Here is a 23922-nt window from a genome sequence, read left to right as displayed (position 1 = left end):
CAGTGTCGAGAATTCCGGTGACGTCAACAGGAGGAGTACCGACAGAAAATTATATCACATACTCACTATCTACTGATGTAAGCCGCGGCGTGATTAGAGTGTTTGGAGAAGCAATGGAGGCTTGGAGGTGGCGGAGGCGAGATTTGGAGCGGGTGATTAGACCCATAGAGCGCTCGTAAGGGGTGAGGTTGGGATCATAGAAGGGAGATTGTGGAGAATCTCGATCGAAGAGTGGGACCCGAAAATTTAATTTAGTTTTTTATTTCTAAGGAAGAAGATCCAATGCATGAAACGTAGATGATGGAGGAGAGGATTAAGGTGATATGGATTAAAAGTGATGATGCCATTGTCAAAATATGTGGAAGGAAGAGGGAATGAGAATGAATTGGAGAAGGGTTTTTTTTTTATTATTATGAGAATAATACAGTTATATAGATATAATTAGCTATAGATTGCCTAGTTAGAAAAAAAAAGGAAGATTTGTTGTAGATTACCTTTCTAACTAGGAAATCCATTCTAAAAAAAGATTACCTAGTTAGAAAGTAAGAAATGAAAATTCGTTGTAGATACTTGAATAGATTCAATTTGGTAACATAATCTCAATAGCATTTTTTTTTATAAACTTAGCTTCCTTTGCTTACAGCTTTCTATTTAGAAACGTAAATGTCGAGAGGGAGATTGCACCTCAACCCATTCTCAATAAAGGTCTCCAAAGATTAGCTCTAGATTACATACTAAAACAACAAGAAAAAAAGATCAGCTATGGATACATGAATGAATTCAAGTTTCCAACTTTGTTCTCAATAAATTATTTTTTCTAAAATTACCTTCTTTGTACAGAGCTTTCTAGTCAAGGCATGTTTGGATCTAGGGAAAAGAAAACTATAGAAGATAAAATTTTCCTAGAAACTTTTTTATTGGGTTTTTATTTTTTGGATTTTTATTCTTCTTGATGAATGGTTCAACTTCATTAATGAGGAAAAAAAAAACCCCATGACCGAGACAGACATGGGAAACAAACTCCACAATACAGAAGAGGGGGAGAGGATAGAAGGACAAAACATTTGGTCCACTTCTGGCCAGAGAGACATCGATAGGACCGTTCACCCCTGCACACTAAGGCTCTGTTCGTTTCAGATTGTGACAGCCGATGGTGAGGGCCCCAACCAATTATTGGCCCAAAATTTGACTGTTCGTTTGAGATTATGACAACTGATGGTGAGCCCTCAAATTACATTGAGTTTGAGTCCAATAATCGGTCTTGGGGCTCACAATCGGTTATTATAATCTGAAACAAACAGGGCCAAAGCAATAAGATCACCAATTATCCTTCCGTATGCATTTAATGGGCCTTGTAGGGCTGCAAATGGGCCAGGTTCCAGCCAAGGCAAGGTTAGTACTTGGAAACAAATTTCTAAATTCTATTAGACCACAAGAGAACAATTCATGACCCGAAACAAATCGGGCCCGCACCCAACCCGTTATATCCAAGAGGAGCATATTGGTCAGTATGAAAATTGGTTTTCAAGTCATAAAAAAATATAAGAGGGTGTCCCAATGAAAAATGATTCACGAACATTTGCTCCTTGAAATGGTAGTTAATTTTCAAATAGACAGCATAAAATAGTGATAAGAATGATTAATTGATGGGGATATTTTGAAGAGAGTTTAGTATACATTCGCATTCTCCGTGAATCACACGCTTGGCAACTGTGAAAAAAAAAAAATTCGGTGGAAGAGCGTCGCCCGAAAATTTGATGGGCTGTTATACAGTTCAGTGACCCAATAAAAAATTTCGCACGGGCCGTGCATTGTAAAATTCATGGTATAAAGATTTCTCAGGCATGGCCCATGATCTAGTTTAGAGATTTTTTTATATATTTTTTTTGAATGGTATGATCCAGTTATCATTGAATGGACCCTTATTTTTAACCCTGAATTTGAATGCAAAGCTGGCGGACCTGACCTCAAAATACTATGGATAAAAGCCTAGACAAACTTGCAAAACGCTCAATCATTCTATATCATTGAATGTGCCCTTGTGTAGTTTTTGGGCCATACCTAATACATTGTGTAGTGAATTTAATTGGATAGAACTCATCCCTAAAAGCTAGCTGTTAGAGGGAGGGTGCCCATTCCCTTATAACCCAGCCCCATCCCCATCACTTTTCCGATGTGGGACTATTTGCTTTTGCGTGGAACCTCAATACATTGCTTGGTGACAGATTTTGTCTATTCACCTAAGAATGTTTTTCTTAGCAATCCATTCTTTAATTCTTCTCATTACCCTTCGTGGGAAAATGATCCCACAAACAAAGGAATTGTAAAGTATGAAATCACATAAAAACAAACAGACTCGTACTAAAAAAGGTGTCGACCTTCCGCTCAAATTGTCCCTTTTGGGCAGGGTGAATTGGGTCGATATTTTGATCGTACTAGACTCATTTGATACAGATACGTATTAGCCAATATTTCCAACTAGGCTTCTTGCTTCTTCTTTTTTATATGTGATCTAGACACTCTTAAACATGACTATTTGCCATGGAAATGTTATATCTATTATCGGATCATAATATATATATATATATTAGTTGTTTCTTTTATTTATTTATTTATTTTTATTTGTACTTTTAGAAAAAGAAGCAAAATAGCAAATTTAGAGTTAATCATAAGGAAACTCCTAAAAATCACCCATAAAAAAAAAACTCCTAAAAATCTCTCTCACTCTAGATGAGATAGCTCTCCCAATATCCTTGCTTATTTGCAAGTTGTGTGGACCGTCCATCTATTCCCATGAGAGTCTCATTCTATTGGGGAGCTCTTTCCCATATGAAATCATTTTCAAGAAAAGAGAAACAAAAAGGGGTGCAAATGGAGACATTTTGTTTTAGAAAGGGCATACAAGTGGGGGTTGAAAAAGCTGAAAAGAGGGTGAAAAAATCATTTCCCTTTGCTCTCTCCCATTTTGTTGCATTTTATTTTTTCTATAGTTGTGTAACATTAAGGGAAGTGATATATCCACCTTTTTTTCACTTTGGGACTGCCCTCTCTAGTGTAAAAGTAATGACCCCCTACCTTGATCCTTCTCTCTCTAACACACACAAAACACAAATGAAAAAGTACAAGAAAGACAAACAACAACAACAATGAAGAAATGAACAAATATAAGCGGAAACGGTCATTCCTCATTACATTTTATTATATCATAATCCTATTTCAATGGTCAGCAAGGAAAGGTTAATGGACAAAAACAGTGCTACTGCTTGTCCACAACCACCATTTACATGTCCAAAAAGTACTTAGGGATACTGGAGTTCTCCGCCAGGCTAACAACAACGAAAGCATAGAAATCCAATGAAGCATGTGCAGCACTTGCCCACATCACATGCTTTACTGCAGTCTGAAAACAACAAATCCAATCGTAAGTCCTCCATATCCTTTCACACAATATACAAAATAAGTATAAAAACCAATACTAAAAATAGAAAATGAAATTGGAATAGGATGTTTACAATCGTTAGGGATAGGTGTGATGCCGTGGAGCTCGTCGACTAATGGATGACGATTAGTTGCTTCAGCAACCTCTTTTGTTGCAGTGGCTGCCACAAGGAGTGCTAGAAAGAAGAATTTCAAAGAACCCATTTCTCCTAAGATTGTGCCTTGCAATGTCTCTGTATGCCATATATATAAGCCTATGAAAAATATTCTTCCTGAAAATTTTGGATATCTATGTCAAGTTTATCCATCTTTTTTTTTCCCATATTTTACACATGAAGTTTGTGATGGCTGTATTTTGTTAAAAAAATCTGCAAGTTTATCTTCTTGCTTCTAAATTAGGGATGGTAATTAATGTTGACCTGATTAGATAAATTTAGAGACATGCATAGAATCTTGCATTTTTTGGAATAGTTTTAATTTGAGGAAATCTATGGAAAGTTAAAAAGGAAAGTTTAAAAATCACTAAAATATCGACCCATAAAATTGGCAAGCTGTCAAGGGACAAGTGGACGTGGCACCCCTTACTATTTGACGTAGGTGGTTCTTGTCCATGCAAGGGTAGGTGGTTCTTGTCCATGCAAGGGCTACTACGACCATATTAGGAACATTCTAACGGATAGTTGCAATTCTCAGCCAAACAACCAGTGCAATGAACCATGTTTTGATTGTAAATAGAAGGTGGCTCCTTTGTTCTGCCCATTAATTTCATTACAATTTCTCTTAATCTCTCTCTCTCTCTCTCTCTTCTCTCTCTCTCTCCTTACGCACACACTAGAGGGTTAACCCGTGCGATGAGCGGGTTGGAACAAGAGAGTAATATAAAAAGAAGGAAAAATTGCCAATGGGGTACATCAAAATACGAGAATTGCCAATAGGGGACACACTTTTGAAAAATTGTTAATTGATGGGGATAATTTGAAGAGAGTTTAGTATACATACTTTCGCATTCTCCATGAATCACATGCTTGGCAACTATGAAGAAAAACAAATCGGTGGAAGAGCGGCACCCAAAAATTTGATGCAGTTGTTGCTTCTGAGGAAGAAGATCCAATGCAAGAAATGTAGATGTAGAACAAGATGAAGGTAATATGGGTTGAAAGTGATAGTGCCATTATCAATATATGCGGAAGGAAGAAGGAACGAGATGTTTGGAGAAGGGTTTTTGGATTGTTATGAGATTACACTGTTTTACTGATAATATTAACTCTAGATTACCTACGAAAAAAGAAAGGAAGATTAGCTGTAGATACTTGAACAAGTTCAATTTGCTAAGATAATGTCAATAATTAGGTTCCTTTGGTAATAGCTTTCTTTTTTAAAACGTAAACGTACATCTAGCCCTCCCCAGACCCCGCAATGGCAGGAACCTCATGCACTGGGCCGCCCTTTTTTTTAAATAGCTTTCTAGTTTAAAATGTAAACGTCCAGAGATACATAAATATGAGCGTGCACCCTAGTAGGGCTCCAAACGGGCCAATCCTGACCCAACTCGGACCTTCAGGATCCAGCCAAACCCAACTGAATCTTATTTCAAAGAGGAGTAATTTGATCAGTATGATGGGCTCTTATACATTTCACTGATCCAATAAAAAACTCCATTTTGCATGGGCCGTGCATTGTAAAATTCACGGTATAAAGATTTCTCGGGCATGGCCCATGATCTAGTTTAGTGATTTTTTTTTATTTTTTTTTTGAATGGTATGATCCAGTTATCATTGAATGGACCCTTATTTTTAACCCGGAATTTGAATGCAAAGCTGGCAGACATGACCTCAAAATACTATGGATAAAAGCCTAGACAAACTTGCAAAACGCTCAATCTATATCATTGAATGTGCCCTTGTGTAGTTTTTGGGCCATACCTAATACATTGCTTGGCGATAGATTTTGTCTAGTCACCAAAGAATGTGTTTCTTATAGTGAACTGGGTCGATTTCTTAATCTTACCAGACTCATTTGATACAGATACGTATTAGCCAATATTTCCAACCAGGCTTCTTGCTTCTTTTATACGTGATCTAGACCCTCTTAAACGTGACATGTTGTCATGGAAATGTTATATCTATTTTTGGGTCATCAGATCTATAGTCCATCTTAACTGTAGCTTTTTGTTTTGATCGGGTCCATTGATCTAGTGGGCCACCAGTAGTTTGGTACATTACATTTGGTTTCATCATGTGATGGTTATAAGCAATTTTTTATAATGAAATTGTTGACCAAAGAGAATGGCTAATATCACCAAAATAATGAATGTAGTCACCACAGAAGTGGCACATTTAAGGTGTGTCAAATTGTGTTTCCCAAGAAATTTATAGCTAGATCTTGTCCATGGAAAATTTTAGCTTAATTCGAAAAGGTCACATTTAATTCAAAGAATGCTGGATTTTTTAAATTATTCATGATATTTTGAAGTTTAGGAAGGGCATTGATTTTTTTTACGTTTTCAATAATTTACCAATGCGCTCCACTTGTTTGTCGTGTAGTATATATATATATATATATATATATATATATATATATATATAGTTCCTACACATATGTGTAGAGAGTTCTCTACACACTAGCTTAAAATACAGTGGGGGCCCACATTGTTTGGGTGATCCAAGCCATCCATTTTAAAGGCCCTCACATAGATAGGGTGTCTACGAAAAATCAGATCCATAGGATCATCCCAACCCTACGATTTGTGGAGGTAAAATGGATGTCTTTAAACCTTCACAAATTAGTCCATTTTTTGCCTCCACAGTTCGAATGGTTAGGATGATCCTATGGATCTGATTTTTTGTGGACACCCTATCTACGTGAGGGCCTTAAAAATGAAAGGTTTGGATCACCCAAATAATGTGGCCCCCACTGTATTTTAAGCTAGTGTGTAGATAACTTATCTACACATATGTGTAGGAACCGTTCTCTCATATATATATATATTTGGAGAACATTTCCTACACACTTGTGTAGGTAAGTTACCTACGCACTATCTTAAAATACAGTGGGGGCTCACATTGTTTGGGTGATCCAAACAATTCATTTAAATGGTCCTCACATAGATAGGGTGTCCACAAAAAATCAGATCCATAGGATCATCCCAACCCTACGATTTGTGGAGGTAAAATGGACGTGTATAAACCTTCACAAATTAGTCCATTTTTTGCCTCCATAGTTTGAATGGTTAGGATGATCCTATGGATCTGATTTTTTGTGGACACCCTATCTATGAGATGACCATTCAAATGAATTGTTTGGATCACCCAAACAATGTGGGCCCCCACTGTATTTTAAGGTAGTGCGTAGGTAACTTACCTACACAAGTGTGTAGGAAATGCTCTCTCTCTCTCTCTCTCTCTCTCTATATATATATATATATATATATATATATATATATATATATATATATATATATATATATATGAGAAAACGGTTCCTACACATATGTGTAGGAACCGTTCTCTACACACTAGCTTAAAATACAGTGGGGGCTCACATTGTTTGGGTGATCCAAGCCATCCATTTTAAAGGCCCTCACATAGATAGGGTGTCTACAAAAAATCAGATCCATAGGATCATCCCAACCCTATGATTTGTGGAGGTAAAATGGATGTCTTTAAACCTTCACAAATTAGTCCATTTTTTGCCTCAACAGTTCGAATGGTTAGGATGATCCTATGAATCTAATTTTTTGTGGACACACTATCTATGAGAGGGCCTTAAAAATGAAGGGTTTGGATCACCCAAATAATGTGGCCCCCACTGTATTTTAAGCTAGTGTGTAGATAACTTATCTACACATGTGTGTAGGAACCATTTTTCTCTCTCTCTCTCTCTCTGTCTCTCTCTCTCTCTCTCTCTATATATATATATATATATATATATATATATATATATATATATATATATATACAAGTAAAGCGGAATCCTCTATGCCGTGGTGCTGCCACGTGTCAGTCCCTCTTCTATCCCGCAATTTTAAAAAGCCCTCTTTATTTGGCAAATCTTCTATTATAGGGAAGAAAGCTATTAAATCTCCTATTATATCTCTTTCTCTCTAACGCAATTGAATCTCCTATAATATCTCTCTCTCTCCTTCTCCTCTTGAATCTATGTGGCGTTTTTTATTTTTTTCACACGTGGAATTTCATAAATTCTAATTTTCTTCCCTATTTCATTCACCAATTGATACAAACCCTTTCAATTTCTGGCAATAAATCTGCACTTTCCATCCCATTAAATAGTACAAAAAGAAATGATGTTTCTTCCTTATTCTTTGTACCAATCAATGCATCCTTTCCATTTCTGGCAATAGCTCTATACTTTCCTTCCCGTTAAATACCAAAAATCAATTTTTCTTCCATATTCCCTTCACCAATCAATACATTCCTTTTCATTTCTGGCAATAAGTACACACTTTACATCCCATTAAATACCAAATTCGTTTAGTTTTCCGGTCCAAATACACCAAATTCATTTCAGGAAACGAAAATACTTCTTTAACCCACCCATTACAAGAAATTCCCACTAGTTACTTTTTGTAAGTTAATGCAAGCATCTTGCCTTAGGCTTTTATGGCAATGGAAGTTCCTTTTCACCTTTCTCAAACCATTGTTTCGTCTCCTCTTTCCTCCAACAAGAGATACTCATCACTTAATTTTTACATGCTGGTTTGAAGGGATGTCATGATATTTTGAAGTTTAGACAGGGCATTGATTTTTTTTACTTTTTCAATAATTTACCAATAATTATGAGAGGGAAATGATATCTGCGCCAAGTGTTTTTGATAAACATGCGCTCCACTTGTTTGTCGTGTAGTATGTAAAGGGATGTAGTATCAATACCATATCTACTATTGTATACTATGTTGGCTTTTCAACATTTTGTAATCCAATTGTAATGTAAGGCTACTTTGACATTTTAAGTAATGAGCACCCTTTGCATTTCATCTAGTTATCTTAGATTTTGTGTACATAGAGAACTCAAATCATCTGTTATTCTGAAACCAAACTGTTTCTTACAACAAAACAGGCCGAGCAATGCTGAAGAAAATAAGAAACAAAAAGAGAGAGAAACTTAGAATGTTGCACAGTCGGCTGGAGCAAAGGAAACCACTTTGTTCTTAAGATCATACCCAACCATGAGATTCTGCTGAGCAAAGTTTCCGAAGATCGAAACGCCACTAGTAGGCACCACAGCAAGGCACCATATACCCTTCTCTGCTTCCAAGTAAGTGCTCAGTTTTGTCAAGACGACATCCACACCGTTGAAATGGAATGTAACATCTGGTGCAGCCGCTAATTCCTGAAAACCAGCCTTGTAACACAAGGAAAATTCGACTCCTGGATCATCAACTCGCTCAAGACCTTTGGTCTGAGTAGCCAATGCTTCCACCAAAGCATCGTGTCCCACCTTCTTAAGGTATGTTGTTATTGTACCAGAATCGATCATGAAGCCTCCTTCCCCATCTTCTGTTGCACGAAAAGTATCTGCCGGTATGGAAAGCATATCCTTTCCAACACTAATTCCATTGAGGCCGAGATAGTACAAATCTTCCTGACCCTTTACATTCAGAATTGGAGTTTTTCCCCCGGAAATTGGAGCATCATAACCCACATACATTTCGCTTCCTGATTTCTCGTCATTCTGAGGGACCAAACAATAAGAAAAAGCCGTTGTATAGAGCTGAGAAACGAGCGATAATGAACCCCGGCTGAGACCCACAACCCCAGCTCCATCCTTGTTGAAAACTCCAGTATTATCTCTTCCACAGCCAAAGTTAATACCCTTTACAGTATAATTTCCGAGATCTGTGTCTCCAAATGTGAAGCTCTCCGAAGAAAGATCACCCAGCGTTTTAGACCCATCCATATACCCCTCTCCGTAACTACATATATTTGTGGTTCTATTGCATCGACTTGTTTTGAATTTTGTGCAGATGGGATTATCACAGTTGATTGTTTTGTAGGTGGAAGATTTTGCGGGTTCAAAAATGGGTTGGGTCTGGGTGTAACAAGTCTGGCAAGGAAGGCACTGGACCCAAACTAGTGTGCTTCCAGTGTCGGCGCTGGCGAAGATGGGTATAGGAGGGGTGCCCATAAAAAAGCCCATGATGTATTCACCTTCAGCTGGGCTTACTGGGGCTTTAATGGCATCTGGAGTGGCCAAAGATTTGAGAGACTGAAAGTAGCGAACACGGGCATGGGCACGACGAAGAGCTGCCTTAGTGCGGTCTAGTTTGGTGGCATTTGGGTTGTAGAAAGGAGAGAGGGGAGAGTCACGGTGGATGAGACGAACGCTGAAACTATGAAGACTGTTGCAATGAGAAATGGAGAAGGAGATGAAGAGTATGATAGTGAGAGTGGTGGCTGCAGCCATGGCCTAAACTGAAATATGAAAATAAAAATAAAAATGCAGGACTAAGGAACATGTCTGAATGCTCTACTTCTATAGGAAGAAGAACATAGATTGTGTATAAAATTTGGAAAGCTTTTATGATGAAATTAAATCAGTTTCTTTTCATAATTAACATGCGGATTTTTGGTATGAATCGGATATTATGTGCAGAATATTTTATAATAAATCTATTGAATGTATGGTAAGTTTGAATTATTGTTCATATTTTCTAACATATCCATTCTAATTCTAATAAATGGATCTTGGTCATCACTAAATCACCTCTCCCTCATTAACTTGAATTATAATCTACCTTTTATTAGGGCTGCAACTCGGGTCGGGCGGGTCGGGTCTGGTTTTTTTTTGGAAAACCCACGATTCCCAAACCCGGCCCTACCCATGATAAATCTCGGGTCGGGTCGGGTCGGGTTGGGTTTTTTCACGTTGACGCAATTTTTTAAGGAAAATTCTTGTTTGGCAAGGCAACTCAAATCATAGAAGCAGAAATTACACTCACATTACACTTGAATCAAAGAATGATGTAATTACACTCACATCACTCTTGAATCAAACAATGTTGTAATTACAATCAAACAATGCTGAATCAAACACTTGAATCAACTCAACTCATAGAAGCAGAAATTACACTCACATACAGTAACAATGGGTGCGTGGGTTTTCACTTTTAACTTTTAACTAATAATAGAAAAAAATGTACATACTATAACTTATGTAACTCGGGTCGGGCCCCTTCAAACCCGGCTCGATCCGAGATTCATGCGGGCTTTTGAATGCTCAACCCGAAACCCATGAAACCTGAACCTAACCCAGGCTATTTTCGGGTCAGGTCGGGTCGATGCGGGTCGGGTAAAACCCGGCTCGAGTTGCAGCCCTACCTTTTATACACTTCAAAAGATAGAAGTTACTTATTTCTTTCTATAAAGACCAAAATTCAAGATGAAAAGAAACATACGAGGCTCTTAGCACTTACTTTGTGACAGGGTGTGATACTTGAATATAATTAGATATAATCAGATCTGTTGATGTGACTGGCAGCCACAAATCTGGACAGTTTTGGTGAGATCACCTTGAGCGGATGATCATAGGCCATTGATCCATGGTTTGGAGTTCCGCCCAAAAGAGCCATAAACCATTGGTTTTGTAGTATTTTATCTTATGATTGGATATATGTTTGGTGTGCGACCAAGATGTTAAGAGTATATCAGATCTAGTAAGGTCGATAGTTGGATTATCAAGGTATTAGATTAGGCAACTAAGCTAGATTTAGTAGTCAGGTTGGATTAGGATTTATATTCTGTCTTAATCACTTGAGTATTCTATATAAACACTCATTAGGGTTTATTAATTAATTTTAAAAGATTACTGGAATATTTTAGTTATCTTACGCAAGAAATGGCAAGAAAAAGTGGCTACTCAGAAGAAACAATTAACTACATCATTTGTAGCACTATTATAACTAATATTTGCAAATAATCATATTCAACATCAAAACTATTTCAGTATAAAATTACATACATATCATTTTTTAAGGGAAGCCTAACAAATGGTCCAAATCCCTCTTGACTAATAATGTTGATCAATTAAGGGCCCGTTTGGATACCTCATATATTGTATTTGGATTTGGAATTGAGTTTTGAATACAAAATGAATAGATCCAGCAGCTCATGTTGAGGGAGAGAGAGGGGGAAGGGGGGTACTTCCTATTGGAAGGGAGAGGTTGAGGAGCAAAGAGGGTGAAGGAAACTGTCAGATCTGTGGATTTTCAATTTCTTATTTGCACAGCTTATTTGGAAATCAAATTTTTTTCACTGTCAGCTGCTGAATTGGAAATCCAAGAATTTGACCGGATCCAAATTACAATGCAAAAAGGGCTGCAAATGTGAGAAATCCAAATCAAAATCTTCTCTGCATCCAAACGGGCCCTAAAAGAAATTTCAAAATCTGGATAATTATTGAAAGTGGATAGCTAGTTGCAAACATGGTTTTTAGATGTGGCCCAAAAACAAAGTGAACCCATTTTGACTAGCACCTCCTCTTATTAAAACCATTGGTAATTACAGTCGTCAACGAATTGGATTCAGATCGAATCGACCTATGTCTTGGCCATGGTCCGGTCAAATCCCTTATCTGTTGGATCTATTTGGAGTATTCTTTGGATCTTAGTTTTAGTGTCAAGATGACCATCCATTTCGAATCTGACCATCGATGGAAGTGTCCTACATAGTTCTGACTTATATTGTACATAATTTATTAGAGAATGAAATCAAATCAAGATCAAATATTCTGAGATTAGAATATTTGATTTGATTAGGCTATATGGGTTGGTTGGGTTAGATTAGGCAAGTGAATTAGATTAGGATAGTGTCTTTCCATAATTACCTTATTCTCTTGCTATATTTATCATTTGAGTGTTCTATCAAAACACTCATTGTGCTTAATGTAAATCATCCAAGATTAATATAATTCTCTCAAATTTTATATTGAGAAAATAAGATTTATAGAAGATTTGGGATGGGATGGTCGAACCAGTATAGGATGATTAAAGAGCAGCAAGCCAGAGAACAAAGTTTGATGAGATAAAACCAAACAAGGACGAAGAACTAACGATTTACTTACTATGGCCAGGTAGAATTGAAGAAGATGATGAAAAGGTTGTGTTTACAATGGCAATCGATTGGGGCCCGGCGGACGGCCGATCTGTGAGGTTGTGATCAGCGCAGGGGCGGATCGACCCGCTCTGATACCATGATAAATTCTAGAGATTTCACTAAACTTGGATGATTACAAAGAGAATCAATCGGTGCTTTATAGAGCACTTACACGATAAACATAGAAGGGAGATCAAGATAATTATAGAAGAAAATAATCCTAAACAAATCTACTTTCCTAATCTCTTTTGGTTGCCTCTTCTAATCCACATGCCTAATTTATCCACACGCCTCATTGAGCTAACTTACCCAATCTACCTCCAAGACGATCCAACGGTGAGATCTTAATCCAATACACCCGTTGGATCTCACATATTCTAACATGCCCCCTCAAACGTATATGGATTGCAAATCGATATACGTTTGACAACAACAAAAATTCCCAATACAATAGAATTCCCCAAATTACAAATGTAATCAAAATCAATCGATTTGATGCACACTTCCAAAAGTCTATGATGAAGATCCTCTGATGAAGACTGATGTTGCCGCCAATGATCATTGATGATGGTTGCGAAGAAGATGCTGCTTATTGATGTGTCACGAAGAGGGCTTAAAAGCCAATAGATCATAGCCTCAATGGGGCTAGATGATACTCAAGCCTCGATGCTCAAGCCTCGATGGGCGAGTAGAAATGGTGTGATTAGGCAAGTGAATTAGATTAGGATAGTGTCTTTCCATAATTACATTATTCTCTTGCTGTATTTATCATTTGAGTGTTCTATAAAAACACTCCTTGTGCTTAATGTAAATCATTCAATTTTAGTAGAAAATCCTAAATTCGTCACTAAAAAAAAAAAAAAAAGGGAGGGGGGGGGGGGGGGGGCATATTAGAGAATGAAATCAAATCAAGATCAATTGATTTGATTTCATTCTCTAATATAATTAGAATTTAAAAAAAAAAAAGGGTTTGTGTCCGTTAGTAATGTTTGTCTAAACAGTTTATTCAGTGAAATCAATACTTTATAAATAATTAAATAAACTGATACTTATAAGCAAATGAATTAATCTAAATTGTGTACAAGCATTTAACCTCTTGGATTAGAGCAATTAATAATTGATTAGGGCTTAAGATTAGAAGAAAAACAGGGAAGGAAGAAACACAGAGAGAGAGAGAGAGAGAGAGAGAGAGAGAGAGAGAGAGATGAGATTTCATTCGAAATGAGGTAATTAACTTCTGTCAATTAAGTTCAGTCCATGATCCATCGGACCTTGCCATGTGGCAATTTGTAGTGATTCTATTATGATCAGATGGGGCCCACTCGATCAGATGATTCTTCTTGATCAATAGCTTATTATCTTTTATTATTCAATTATTTTGTCATTATTTTGTGAAAGAATCGTCTAAGTAACTCGCCTGAGTCAAAATTCTTAGTCCATGATGAGTCGCCGAAGACCTATTTTATGATATCTGCACCCCCTTTGTTTGTCTTTCCCTAAAAATTGCAGTCATTTAAACCCTCTCACTCTTTGTTATCCTATCCTATCCTATCCTATCCTATCCCCCACCTTCTCTAGATTTTGTATCGATAGAGCAGCTCACCACCACCACAAAAGAAAATTAAAACAAAATGAAAATCGCACTGATAAATTCGCACCCATCCAAAGGATAATTCACACCCACTTTAACGTGAATTATCCTCCAGCGGTGCGAATTATCCTCCAGCGGGTGCGAATTTATCATTACCAAATAAAAAAAACCTCTTTCTAATACCTTCCCCTATCCCCTCATTTTGAATGCATAAAACACACGCCACACTGAAAAAATGGTATTCTGTTGCACCCACATCACATTCTCTCCCCTTCACTATCCAAACCCACAATCTCTACTCCCTCCAAATCCTAACATTCTCCCTCTAAATCTCCCTTTTCCCCTAATTTTATACAAACCCTCTAAATTTAGAACAAAAAGGTCTATATTTTGCTCTATTAAATCTCCCACTATACAAAACACTCCATCAAGCTCCTTCCGAACCAAAAAATCCTCAGACATAAACATTCTCGTAGTGGGTTCAACAGGCTACATAGGAAAATTCGTTGTAAAAGAATTACTAAAAAGGGGTTTCAATGTAATTGCAACTGCAAGAGAAAAAAGTGGAATCAGAGGCAAAAACAGCAAGGAAGAAACCCTAGAAACCCTAAAAGGATCAACCGTATGTTTCTCAGATGTAACCGATTTAGAGACTCTTGAGAAATCATTGGACGGTCTAGATTATCCGATCGATGTTGTTGTATCCTGTCTTGCTAGTCGTACTGGTGGGGTTAAGGATTCTTGGAAAATCGATTATGAGGCGACTAAGAACAGTCTTGTAGCTGGTAGGAAATTTGGGGCTCAGCATTTTGTCTTATTATCGGCTATTTGTGTTCAGAAGCCTCTGCTTGAATTTCAGAGGGCTAAGCTGAAATTTGAAGATGAGCTGATTAAGGAAGCTGAAGGAGGGGATTTTAGTTATAGTATTGTTCGTCCAACTGCATTTTTCAAGAGCTTGGGTGGACAGGTATAAATCATTAGAATATATAAGATTGGAAGAAAGAGTTAGTTTCTAGTTATGTGTTTTTGAATTTTAAATTTGGGTTTTGCATTTTGCTAGACTTAAGGGCACTCGTTAAGCGTCATTTTAAATGTGGGTTTTGCATTTTGACAGGTGTATATCATTAGAATATATCAGATGGAAGAAACAATTATATTTTAGTTATTTGTTTTTGAATTTTAAATGTGGGTTTTGCATTTTGCAGGGCTTAAGGGCACTCGTTAAGTGTCATTTTAAATGTGGGTTTTGCATTTGGACAGGTGTATATCATTAGAATATATCAGATTGGAAGAAACAGTTAGATTTTAGTTATTTGTTTTTGAATTTTAAATGTGGGTTTTGCATTTTGCTAGGCTTAAGGGCACTCGTTAAGCATCATTTTAAATGTGGGTTTTGCATTTTGATAGGTATGTATCATTAGAATATATCAGAAACTGTTAGTTTTTAGTTATGTGTTTTTGAATTTTAAATGTGGGTTTTGTATTTTGCTAGCCCTAGGGGCACTTGTTAAGCATCATTTTAAATGTGGGTTTTGCATTTTGACAGGTATATATCATTAGAATATATCAGATTGGAAGAAATAGTTAGATTTTAGTTACGTATTTTTTAATTTTAAATGTGGGTTTTGCATGTTGCTAGCCCTAAGGGCACTCGTTAAGCATCATTTTAAATGTGGGTTTTGCATTTTGACAGGTATTTATCATTAGAATATATCAGATTGGAAGAAACAGTTAGTTTTCAGTTATTTGTTTTTGAATTTTATATGTGGGTTTTGCTAGCTCTAAGGGCACTCCTTAAGCCTCATTTGATTGTTCTTGGGAACATGAATTTACACATACTTTTAGAGGCCGTTTGGATACAACGATTTAATAATCAAGGATGGATTTTACAAGCTAAAACCTGGATTTTATAAGCTAAAACTTGAATTTTATAAGCTAAAACCTGGATTGTACATTCTTAGGATTGCAAAATCTTTTAGCTTATAAAATTCGTGTTTTAACTTATAAAATCCAGGTTTTAGCTTGTAAAATCCAGGATTTTACAATCCTCGATTATAAAATCCTTGTATCCAATAGAATTTTACACATGTTTTGAGATGTTCCGCAAAGTATGTGTAAATTCATGATCCCAAGGTCAATTAAGTAATGCTTAACGAGTGGCACCCATTAGCAAAACCCTATATAAGTAGCTTAGGTAGTTAAGAACATGTTTTTCATGTGTTTGTAAACTACCTGTAATGGTCTCTATAGCAAGACACCCAAGATATTATTGGGGTTTTCTCTGATTTTTTTCTCCATATTTTTTTCATAATCTTTCGAGGTCGAGCTCGTGAAAGAAGGGAAGCCTTATGTAATGTTTGGGGATGGGAAATTGTGCGCATGTAAGCCGATCAGCGAGGAGGATTTGGCGTCGTTCATCGCAGATTGTGTGTTGAGTGAAGATAAGGTTTGCAAAATTCTGCCATTGGGAGGACCCGGTAAGGCACTGACACCATTGGAACAAGGAGAGATTCTGTTTAGATTACTTGGGCGGGAACCCAAATTCTTGAAGGTGCCAATTGGTATAATGGACTTTGCTATTGGTGTTCTTGATTTTCTGGTCAAGATCTTTCCTTCAATGGAGGATGCGGCGGAGTTTGGGAAAATTGGAAGGTATTATGCAGTGGAGAGTATGTTGGCTTTGGACCCGGAGACGGGGGAGTATAGCGCAGAGAAAACTCCAAGTTACGGGAATGATACATTGGAAGAATTCTTTGAAAAGGGAATCAGGGAAGGTATGGCTGGTCAAGAGTTAGGGGAGCAGACCTTTATCTAGATTCAGGAAGATTTTTCTAAGGTTCATATGGGATGGTTGGTTTGGGGCATATGGGATGGTTGGTTTGGGCATTCCTTCTCTCAGAGGCTGGTTGGTTTCGATTAAAATGGCCCAAGATGCTTAATTGGATCAAAAGTTTTGTAGCATGATTTGCTTTGTGGTATGTGGTCCTTCTCTCTCAGAATTGATTGCTATATGGTGATATTTTCAATCTGATGCCTTGTAAAAGTTCAGTCTGTATATTGTTAGTCAAGTTCTGTGCTAACTGAGAGCTTACTCGTTATCAGTTTCTTCTCCATTCTTTATTGATAGAATTCGAATGCAATTTTGTATTTGCATTTGTTCTGGTAGATCATCTTTATGAACCATTAAAATGTAATGTGTTTGCTTCAATGTGTATATTGTGAGTGAAAATTGTTTTGATATATTGTCGTAGTTACAAAATCAGGTTGGAGTTAATGGATGCCATGTTTCTGAAGGTGGCCATAACGTTGGTTCCCTTATCTTAAGTTACTTTCTCAGCTTGTGAGTCTTCCTTGAGCTGCCAGAGTTCTGTGTTTTGTAAAGTTGTTGCAATCGAGTGAAAGGGATGAGTCTATATGAATTCTCACTTTCTTTGCTAGTCCATAGTTAATCTTGTGTAGTAGGATTATATCTCCATTCTCAAGAGAGCACCACGATTTTTTCATCCTTTTTTCTGTTCTTTTTATTGGCTGTGATTCTATGAAAACCATAAATTCTCTCGTAATGCATGGTTTTTATTTATTTTGAATTGATTGAGAAAATCTGATTCCCTGCTTTGTAGGTATTTTACATTTTCAGTATTCTAGCCATTTGGTTTATGTTTTATAATTTAGATTCCCAGCGCTGCTCCTTCAAGCTTAACTTTGATAGTGGTAGGACAGAAATCTGTTCCTTAATGATTTTCGTTTTTAGTTTTCTTAGAATGGCCTGTGACTGATTTCTTTCCTTTCATGGATCACATCAGTATTTCTTGAACAAGAGCAGAACCTGAGTCTCTTAGAGACCATAGTATCTCAATCTAGTTCTCTATTCTGTTCTTTGCGGGTGGGCCTTGACTTCAGTAGTTAGTTTCCTTGTGAGACACAAAGCCATGTAAACTGGTTCAAATATCAACTAGTTGTTTTATATTATATAGGTATTACTTCTGCTAGGTTTTTCCATATCTTCCAGTGAGCTAATCATAGAGCTGGTAATTAGGTGGTTGGTTGGTCTTTAATATGGGTATGGACGGCTTTCAGCCTTCCAATCTCTGGCTGGGAAGTGTTCTTTGCTGTCTAGTAAGTTTTTTCTTCTTTGCCACATCCGAAAAGAGAATAATTAAGAGGACATTGTGTTATTTTCGGGAACTACTGAAAAAGTAAGTCGGGCATAAAAGTTATTCATCTCTACAGTTCACATGTCTTTGCAGTATTTCCTTTGTAGATGAGAATGGTTGAGCTTCAGGTCTTTCTAAACTAGTTCTGATTTGAGCAATGCAACTCTCAGATGGGGGCAACATTCTTCAAGAATCAAACACAAGTGTTAGAATCGTAGCTGTTTCATAGCAGAATTCTGCTATTAGGTTTCCTGAGAACTGTAATCTTTAAGGTCTGTTGTTAAAATTCAAAGAACACAGGGATCTTTGGAAAATTTGATTCCAAAGTGATATGAAAATGAAACTTCAGCATCAGGTTTAGAGTATTCTGAACCTGAACTCTGGATTAATCGGTTGTAGAGGAAAGACAATCCATTCATAACTTCACAAGTTCTCCAACCATCCAGCAGCTCTTGCTCGAACCAGTTATTGGACACAAAATCAGCTTCAAAACCTTGAGAGTTTCTCAAGGAAATTAGTAGAACTTCACAAGGAGATGCGAAGCTTCAATTTCTGTGATGAAAACCTTGATCTTCGAGACAAGAAAAGATAAGATTCCAGGTGAGAAGCTAGATCCACAAGCTCTATTCTCCCCTTGGATGAAAATACACAAGCAAAACCTCTTTGCAAGAAAAAGGGGAAAACTCCCTCCATATTCTCTAATTTCTGAGCTCGCTTAGTTTCAAATTACAATTCAAAGTTCTGAGAATGAAAAAGAGATGTAAGTTGGCTTTTATAGCCATTTACAAGGAAAAATATTTCCTAAACTACCCCAGGATATTAGTGCAGGACTAATAAGGACAAAAGAGCAAAAATAACACTAATGCCATTTACACTAAACTGACACCCCTCAGTCGCTCATGACACTACTTCATCCCCTCTCGTCTTGACTGCTCCTACTTAATCTGTAATAGGAGTTTGTACTTTGTATTGATGCCAATGGCATCTTGCTATCATAGATGTGCACTCCATGGGAACTTATGTAGATGTTTTAGACCTTTAAATCCACTGGGCTCATACATTCACATCCAAAAACTTTCACAACTGAAGAAAATATTCTCCTTTACTAGTATGAGAAGATAACATTATGTTTTACACACACCTGCTTAATAGTAGGACAGTTTTTTCAGACAAGAGAAAACATGGAAACTGGTAGAACATTAGAGATCACATGAAGTACAAAAGCAGTATAAAAGTCAACAGAGACAGCCAGTGAGGGAAGGAAACTAAAACTAAGGTATAAACTTGCCACTGTACTTCTTTGCAGCTTCTTTGGCATCTATGACTCCTGATGCAACCTCCTTCTTGGGCGCTGAGACGCCACCATACCTCCTTGCAGCCTCTCTGCTGTCTATCACTTCAATGTTCTCTTTCTCTTTCACTGGCAATGTAGGAACTGATGCGAAGAACCGGACCTGCTGTGGGCCCGGAGGCCTTATTGATTCCTTCACAAATTCGACAGCAGAACCTATGTCATTTGTTGGTTTGCTAATCGGGTTTTCATAGCTGGGTTGTGCAGCCCAACCAAAGCGGCTGGGCCTACTCCACCCATCAGTGGTAGGCATTGTTGTTGTGCGTTTCCCATCGGGTGCTGATTCATTTTGTCCAAAAGTGCCCTCATAGTTCGGCTGTCGTATGTTAGTGCCACTCGGCCTATTCCATCCATTGGTGCCAATATCATTTCTACCACCACCTGGCTTACTCCATCCTTCCCCGCCGAAGTCGCTACCGCCATCAGTTGGCTTACTCCATCTGGTGGTTCCAATGTCATTAGTACCACCAGTTGGCCTACTCCATCCATCGGTGCCAATATCATTCCTACCACCACCTGGCTTACTCCATCCTTCTCCAAAGTCACTACTGCCATCAGTTGGCGTACTCCATCTAGTGGTGCCAACGTCATTGGTACGAGCAGTTGGCCTACTCCATCCATTGGTGCCAATGTCACCACTCGGCCTACTCCCTCCAGTGGTGCCAATGTCACCACTTGGCCTAGTCCATGCGTTGGTGCCACTATTGTTGGTGCCATCGTAGCCAGTAACGTCAGGTTTCCAATGCTGAAACATGCCACCCCGGAAACCAGACCCACGCATTCCACTCGCTGCTGTTTGGGTGCTGCTGATGAATTCGTTGATTGTGGATGATTGATCAGAAAACTGGGTCTTGGGCTTACCCCATCCACTGTCCCCAACCGTGTATTCCTTCGTGGCTTCCACCCTGGTAGTAGAACCATTTCCGTATGCAGTTACTGGAGCTGCATACACACGTTCCACTACGGTTTCGATCTTTCTAACAAATCCTTCTTCTTTTTCGTGGGCAGGCAATATGACAACGGCAGGCCTAGTTCTACCATCGGCATCAACGATAACAGGCCTACATACATGGTCTTTTGTAACAAAGCCTGGTGTACTCCATTCCTCTTCGACTACGCTTTGGGTGGTATCCCATCCCTGGTTCCCAATGCCTTGCCTGAGCTTCCCATTGGTAATGCTCCCTCTGTTCATGTAACCGTAGTCGGCCATTAATTGATTTGGCTTTGAACTCCAAAGAAAGATCTCTCAAACTTCTGGCCGATACAGCAAAGATGATCTTTGCGTCTTCTTATATAGAAGACCTTTGTATCTATCAATATTCTATCAAGTGCCCCCACAAGAAATGGTTAAGGATCAGATTCTGCTCCACCAAGGGTGTTGCTAATTGTGGGGAACAGCCATGTATATGCCATATTCTGCATAACTAACGTCAATTTAGTTTTTTTTGGAACCTATTCTATTGAAGATTGCAAAGAATTTACATGGCCCTGCCCAAGAGAATAAAGAGAAAAGTAAATGGGAATTTCTTTTGCGTCTCAAATAGTCACAGAATGTTCTGGAAAGATTCTTACATACAGTGACCCTTGCCCAGCCAAAAATTTCCTGTGATTTGATCGAAACTATGATATTTTGTAGATTACAAATGAGAAATTGTAATCATATATTTACCTTTCAAAAAAAATTGTCGTCATATTCAATCTCATTGGGATGCCTCTGGCTCTGATGTCTCTTTGGAGTGGAAGAAGGTGAGCATGAATGTTGGGATCACTGTCATGTTTCAGGCAAGTCTGACTTGTTTCCTAATGGGATTTGGAGAGAGAAAATGCCATGGAAAAACTTAATCTATATAAGGTGCTACGTCTTATGAAATGTGGTCTTGGGAGTAAGAATGATCTCTTATAGGAGTAACAAGGGAGTAAGAGGGTTTAGAGAGATCATTGATCTTGTTTTATATCACATAAAAACTATGATTTGTGGACACGAACACGAGTGTCGCGTGTCGACACGGACACGGAGTGATGGACACGGCAAACCCCCAAACTTTAGAAACGGGGACACGGCTAAAATAGAAAGTATATGTAATCATGATTTGTGGATATTGATTCGTGTGTCCAGTTTCGACATGGATATGAGTTGTCTAAATGTGAGTTTAGAGAGATCATTGATCTTGTTTTATATCACAGAAAAACTATGATTTGTGGACACGAACACGGAGTGTCGGACACGGCAAACTGCCAAACTTTAGAAACGGGGACACGGCTAAAATAGAAAGTATATGTAATCATGATTTGTGGATATGGATTTGTGTGTCCAGTTTCGACATGGATACGAGTTGTCTAAATGAGGTAAACACAATATTCAATAAAAAGAACAAAATGTTACACTTGACACGGAACAAAAACATGTCCACACACCCACATTAAGTCTAACACTTCCAGCAACACAAGTGTCCAAAGGAGTGTCGACACGTGTGGACACGCGTGTCGTGTCGGACACGTGAGTCGGCAATAAATTCGAAGTGTCGGCGAAATCATAGCAGAAAAACCATTGTAATGTTTTGTTCTTGCTTAGTGAATTTGACATCGGCTCGTCCATAAACATACTATCACCCAATCACGTAAAACACTCGTTTTATCTTGTGGCTTGTTATTTTCTTGTTTCTTTTACGCATGATCGGACCAGATTAGGCCCGTCAATTTTTACTAAGTGTTATCAGAGCCCAAGGTTAGTGAGTTGGGCTTGTTAATTTCTTGTTTCTCATCAACTTGACTGCGGTGGGTGTAGGCATTAAACGCTATTATCTTGTGGCTTGTTGCTTTCTTGTTTCTTTTTCCCTGTCAAATTTTCTAACCATTCCAAGAACCATTTTACCTTCAGATCCCTTTCTTTGCTGCCTTCCACCTTATGATATTTTCCAAGGCAAGCTACCTTAAAATCCTTTCAAGCTTCAAAGCCTGATATGCTTCTTAGTCTCATGACACTTTATTCTTCATAGCAGGGATGCTTTTCTTCATTACCCAAAAGACTTCTACTCTAGCCAATGCAACACAACAATTTTTATAAATATAAGAAAGAACCACAACTTTTTCTTATTATCCGATTCCATAAGGTTCAAGATCAAAAGGGAGTAACTTTGTTCCCGGCATTTATTCTTGGAAAGTGGCATTGGTCCTTCATCAAAGATAACCCTGATTGTGGAGATCTTCACATCTCCACTGTACACGTGGCACATGTATATAGTTTGTTAGTGATTTTGCATTTTCAAAATCATGTATTTTACATGTTTTAGTGTTTTGGAAAATGTTTTATCAAAAGCGTTTGGGAAAAAGAAAATGTTTTCTTGGAAATATTTGCTTTTACAAAAGGATGTAGAAGTGTAGTTGAAAAGATAGTTCCACATCGGATGAGAGAAAAGAAAGAGAAGGGCTTATAAAGCACTACCTTTTCTAACTCTTGTTGATTGCACATTGGGTTGAACCCATGGTTGGACCCGCGGGACGGTGCAACGCACTGTTCGCACACGCGCGCGCGCGCGGCGTGGGCAATGGGCTATAGGGTGCATAGTGGCGCTTTATTGGCGCTTTTTTAGGCGCACTTTGCACTTCGCACGTACGCAACGTCGCGAGGAGCGATTGGAGCCTTTAATTTTTCCAGATTTGATCTGCACCGTTGAATCAAGATGAAGGTGGACCGGTCGGATGGGTGGGTCAAATGGTTCGCAGGCCCATCAAGCCGAATGGTTCAGTTGGGTTGCGTTTCGGTTCGGGCCTAACGGTCGGCCCAACGGGCCCATGACTCCAACGGTCAAAGGGTGTGATCAAATGGGTTGTGTCCCTTTCCCCAACGGTCATGTGCCAAGGGGGTGCGATCCACACCATAGATGGTTGATCTAACGATGACTGGGTTGGAGAGAGGTTTTACTCAAGCCAACAGTCACATCTAGGATCGATCAGGACCGTTCAATATCAATGGGTGCGATCTAACGGTCAGATTTCAAACATTCTGGAAAGGTGCCCTGTAGAGGTGTTTTTCACACTGAAAAGACACCAGATGGTCTATAAAAAAAAAAAAATGTGCAAACTTCAATCATTTTCAGATAGAAATCGAATTGGCAATTCTGACTGACTTTACACTCTCTTCTACACTCCTACAAAAATCCCCAAGTATTTCTACATACTGTTTTTCTTTTATTTACTGTTCTAGATACTGTTTTTCTGCAGAAACAGAATCTAGAGATTTCTCTAAGGCTTGAAATTTCGGAAGGGCATTTCGGGTTT

General features: G+C 38.2%; 1 protein-coding gene and 1 pseudogene across 2 annotated transcripts; one reads left to right on the top strand and one right to left on the bottom strand.

Moving 5' to 3' along the window:
* Window positions 1-8559: 8559 nt before the first annotated feature.
* Window positions 8560-9861, bottom strand: LOC143853201 (aspartic proteinase CDR1 pseudogene; annotated as a pseudogene).
* Window positions 9862-14267: 4406 nt separating this feature from the next.
* PCB2 (NAD(P)-binding Rossmann-fold superfamily protein) lies at window positions 14268-21345 on the top strand. 2 transcript variants are annotated; one of them, XR_013236797.1, is made up of 3 exons: window positions 14268-15106; window positions 16460-17114; window positions 20653-21345. XR_013236797.1 is itself a non-coding variant. In XM_077362018.1 (2 exons), exons 1-2 carry the CDS (start codon window positions 14375-14377, stop codon window positions 16952-16954), a joined length of 1227 nt encoding a protein of 408 aa, XP_077218133.1. In that variant the 5' UTR covers window positions 14268-14374; the 3' UTR covers window positions 16955-21345. The 2 variants fall into 2 exon arrangements, 1 of the variants encoding a protein (XP_077218133.1); XM_077362018.1 differs by having other exon boundaries at window positions 16460-21345.
* Window positions 21346-23922: the final 2577 nt, after the last annotated feature.

This window comes from Tasmannia lanceolata, unplaced genomic scaffold (assembly GCF_043159265.1).
Source record: "Tasmannia lanceolata isolate RefF3 unplaced genomic scaffold, GAP_Taslan_0.1 ptg000019l, whole genome shotgun sequence".
NCBI lineage: Eukaryota > Viridiplantae > Streptophyta > Magnoliopsida > Canellales > Winteraceae > Tasmannia > Tasmannia lanceolata.
The sequence above is the reverse complement of the archived record's forward strand: the minus strand, read 5'-3'. Positions and strand labels throughout refer to the sequence as shown.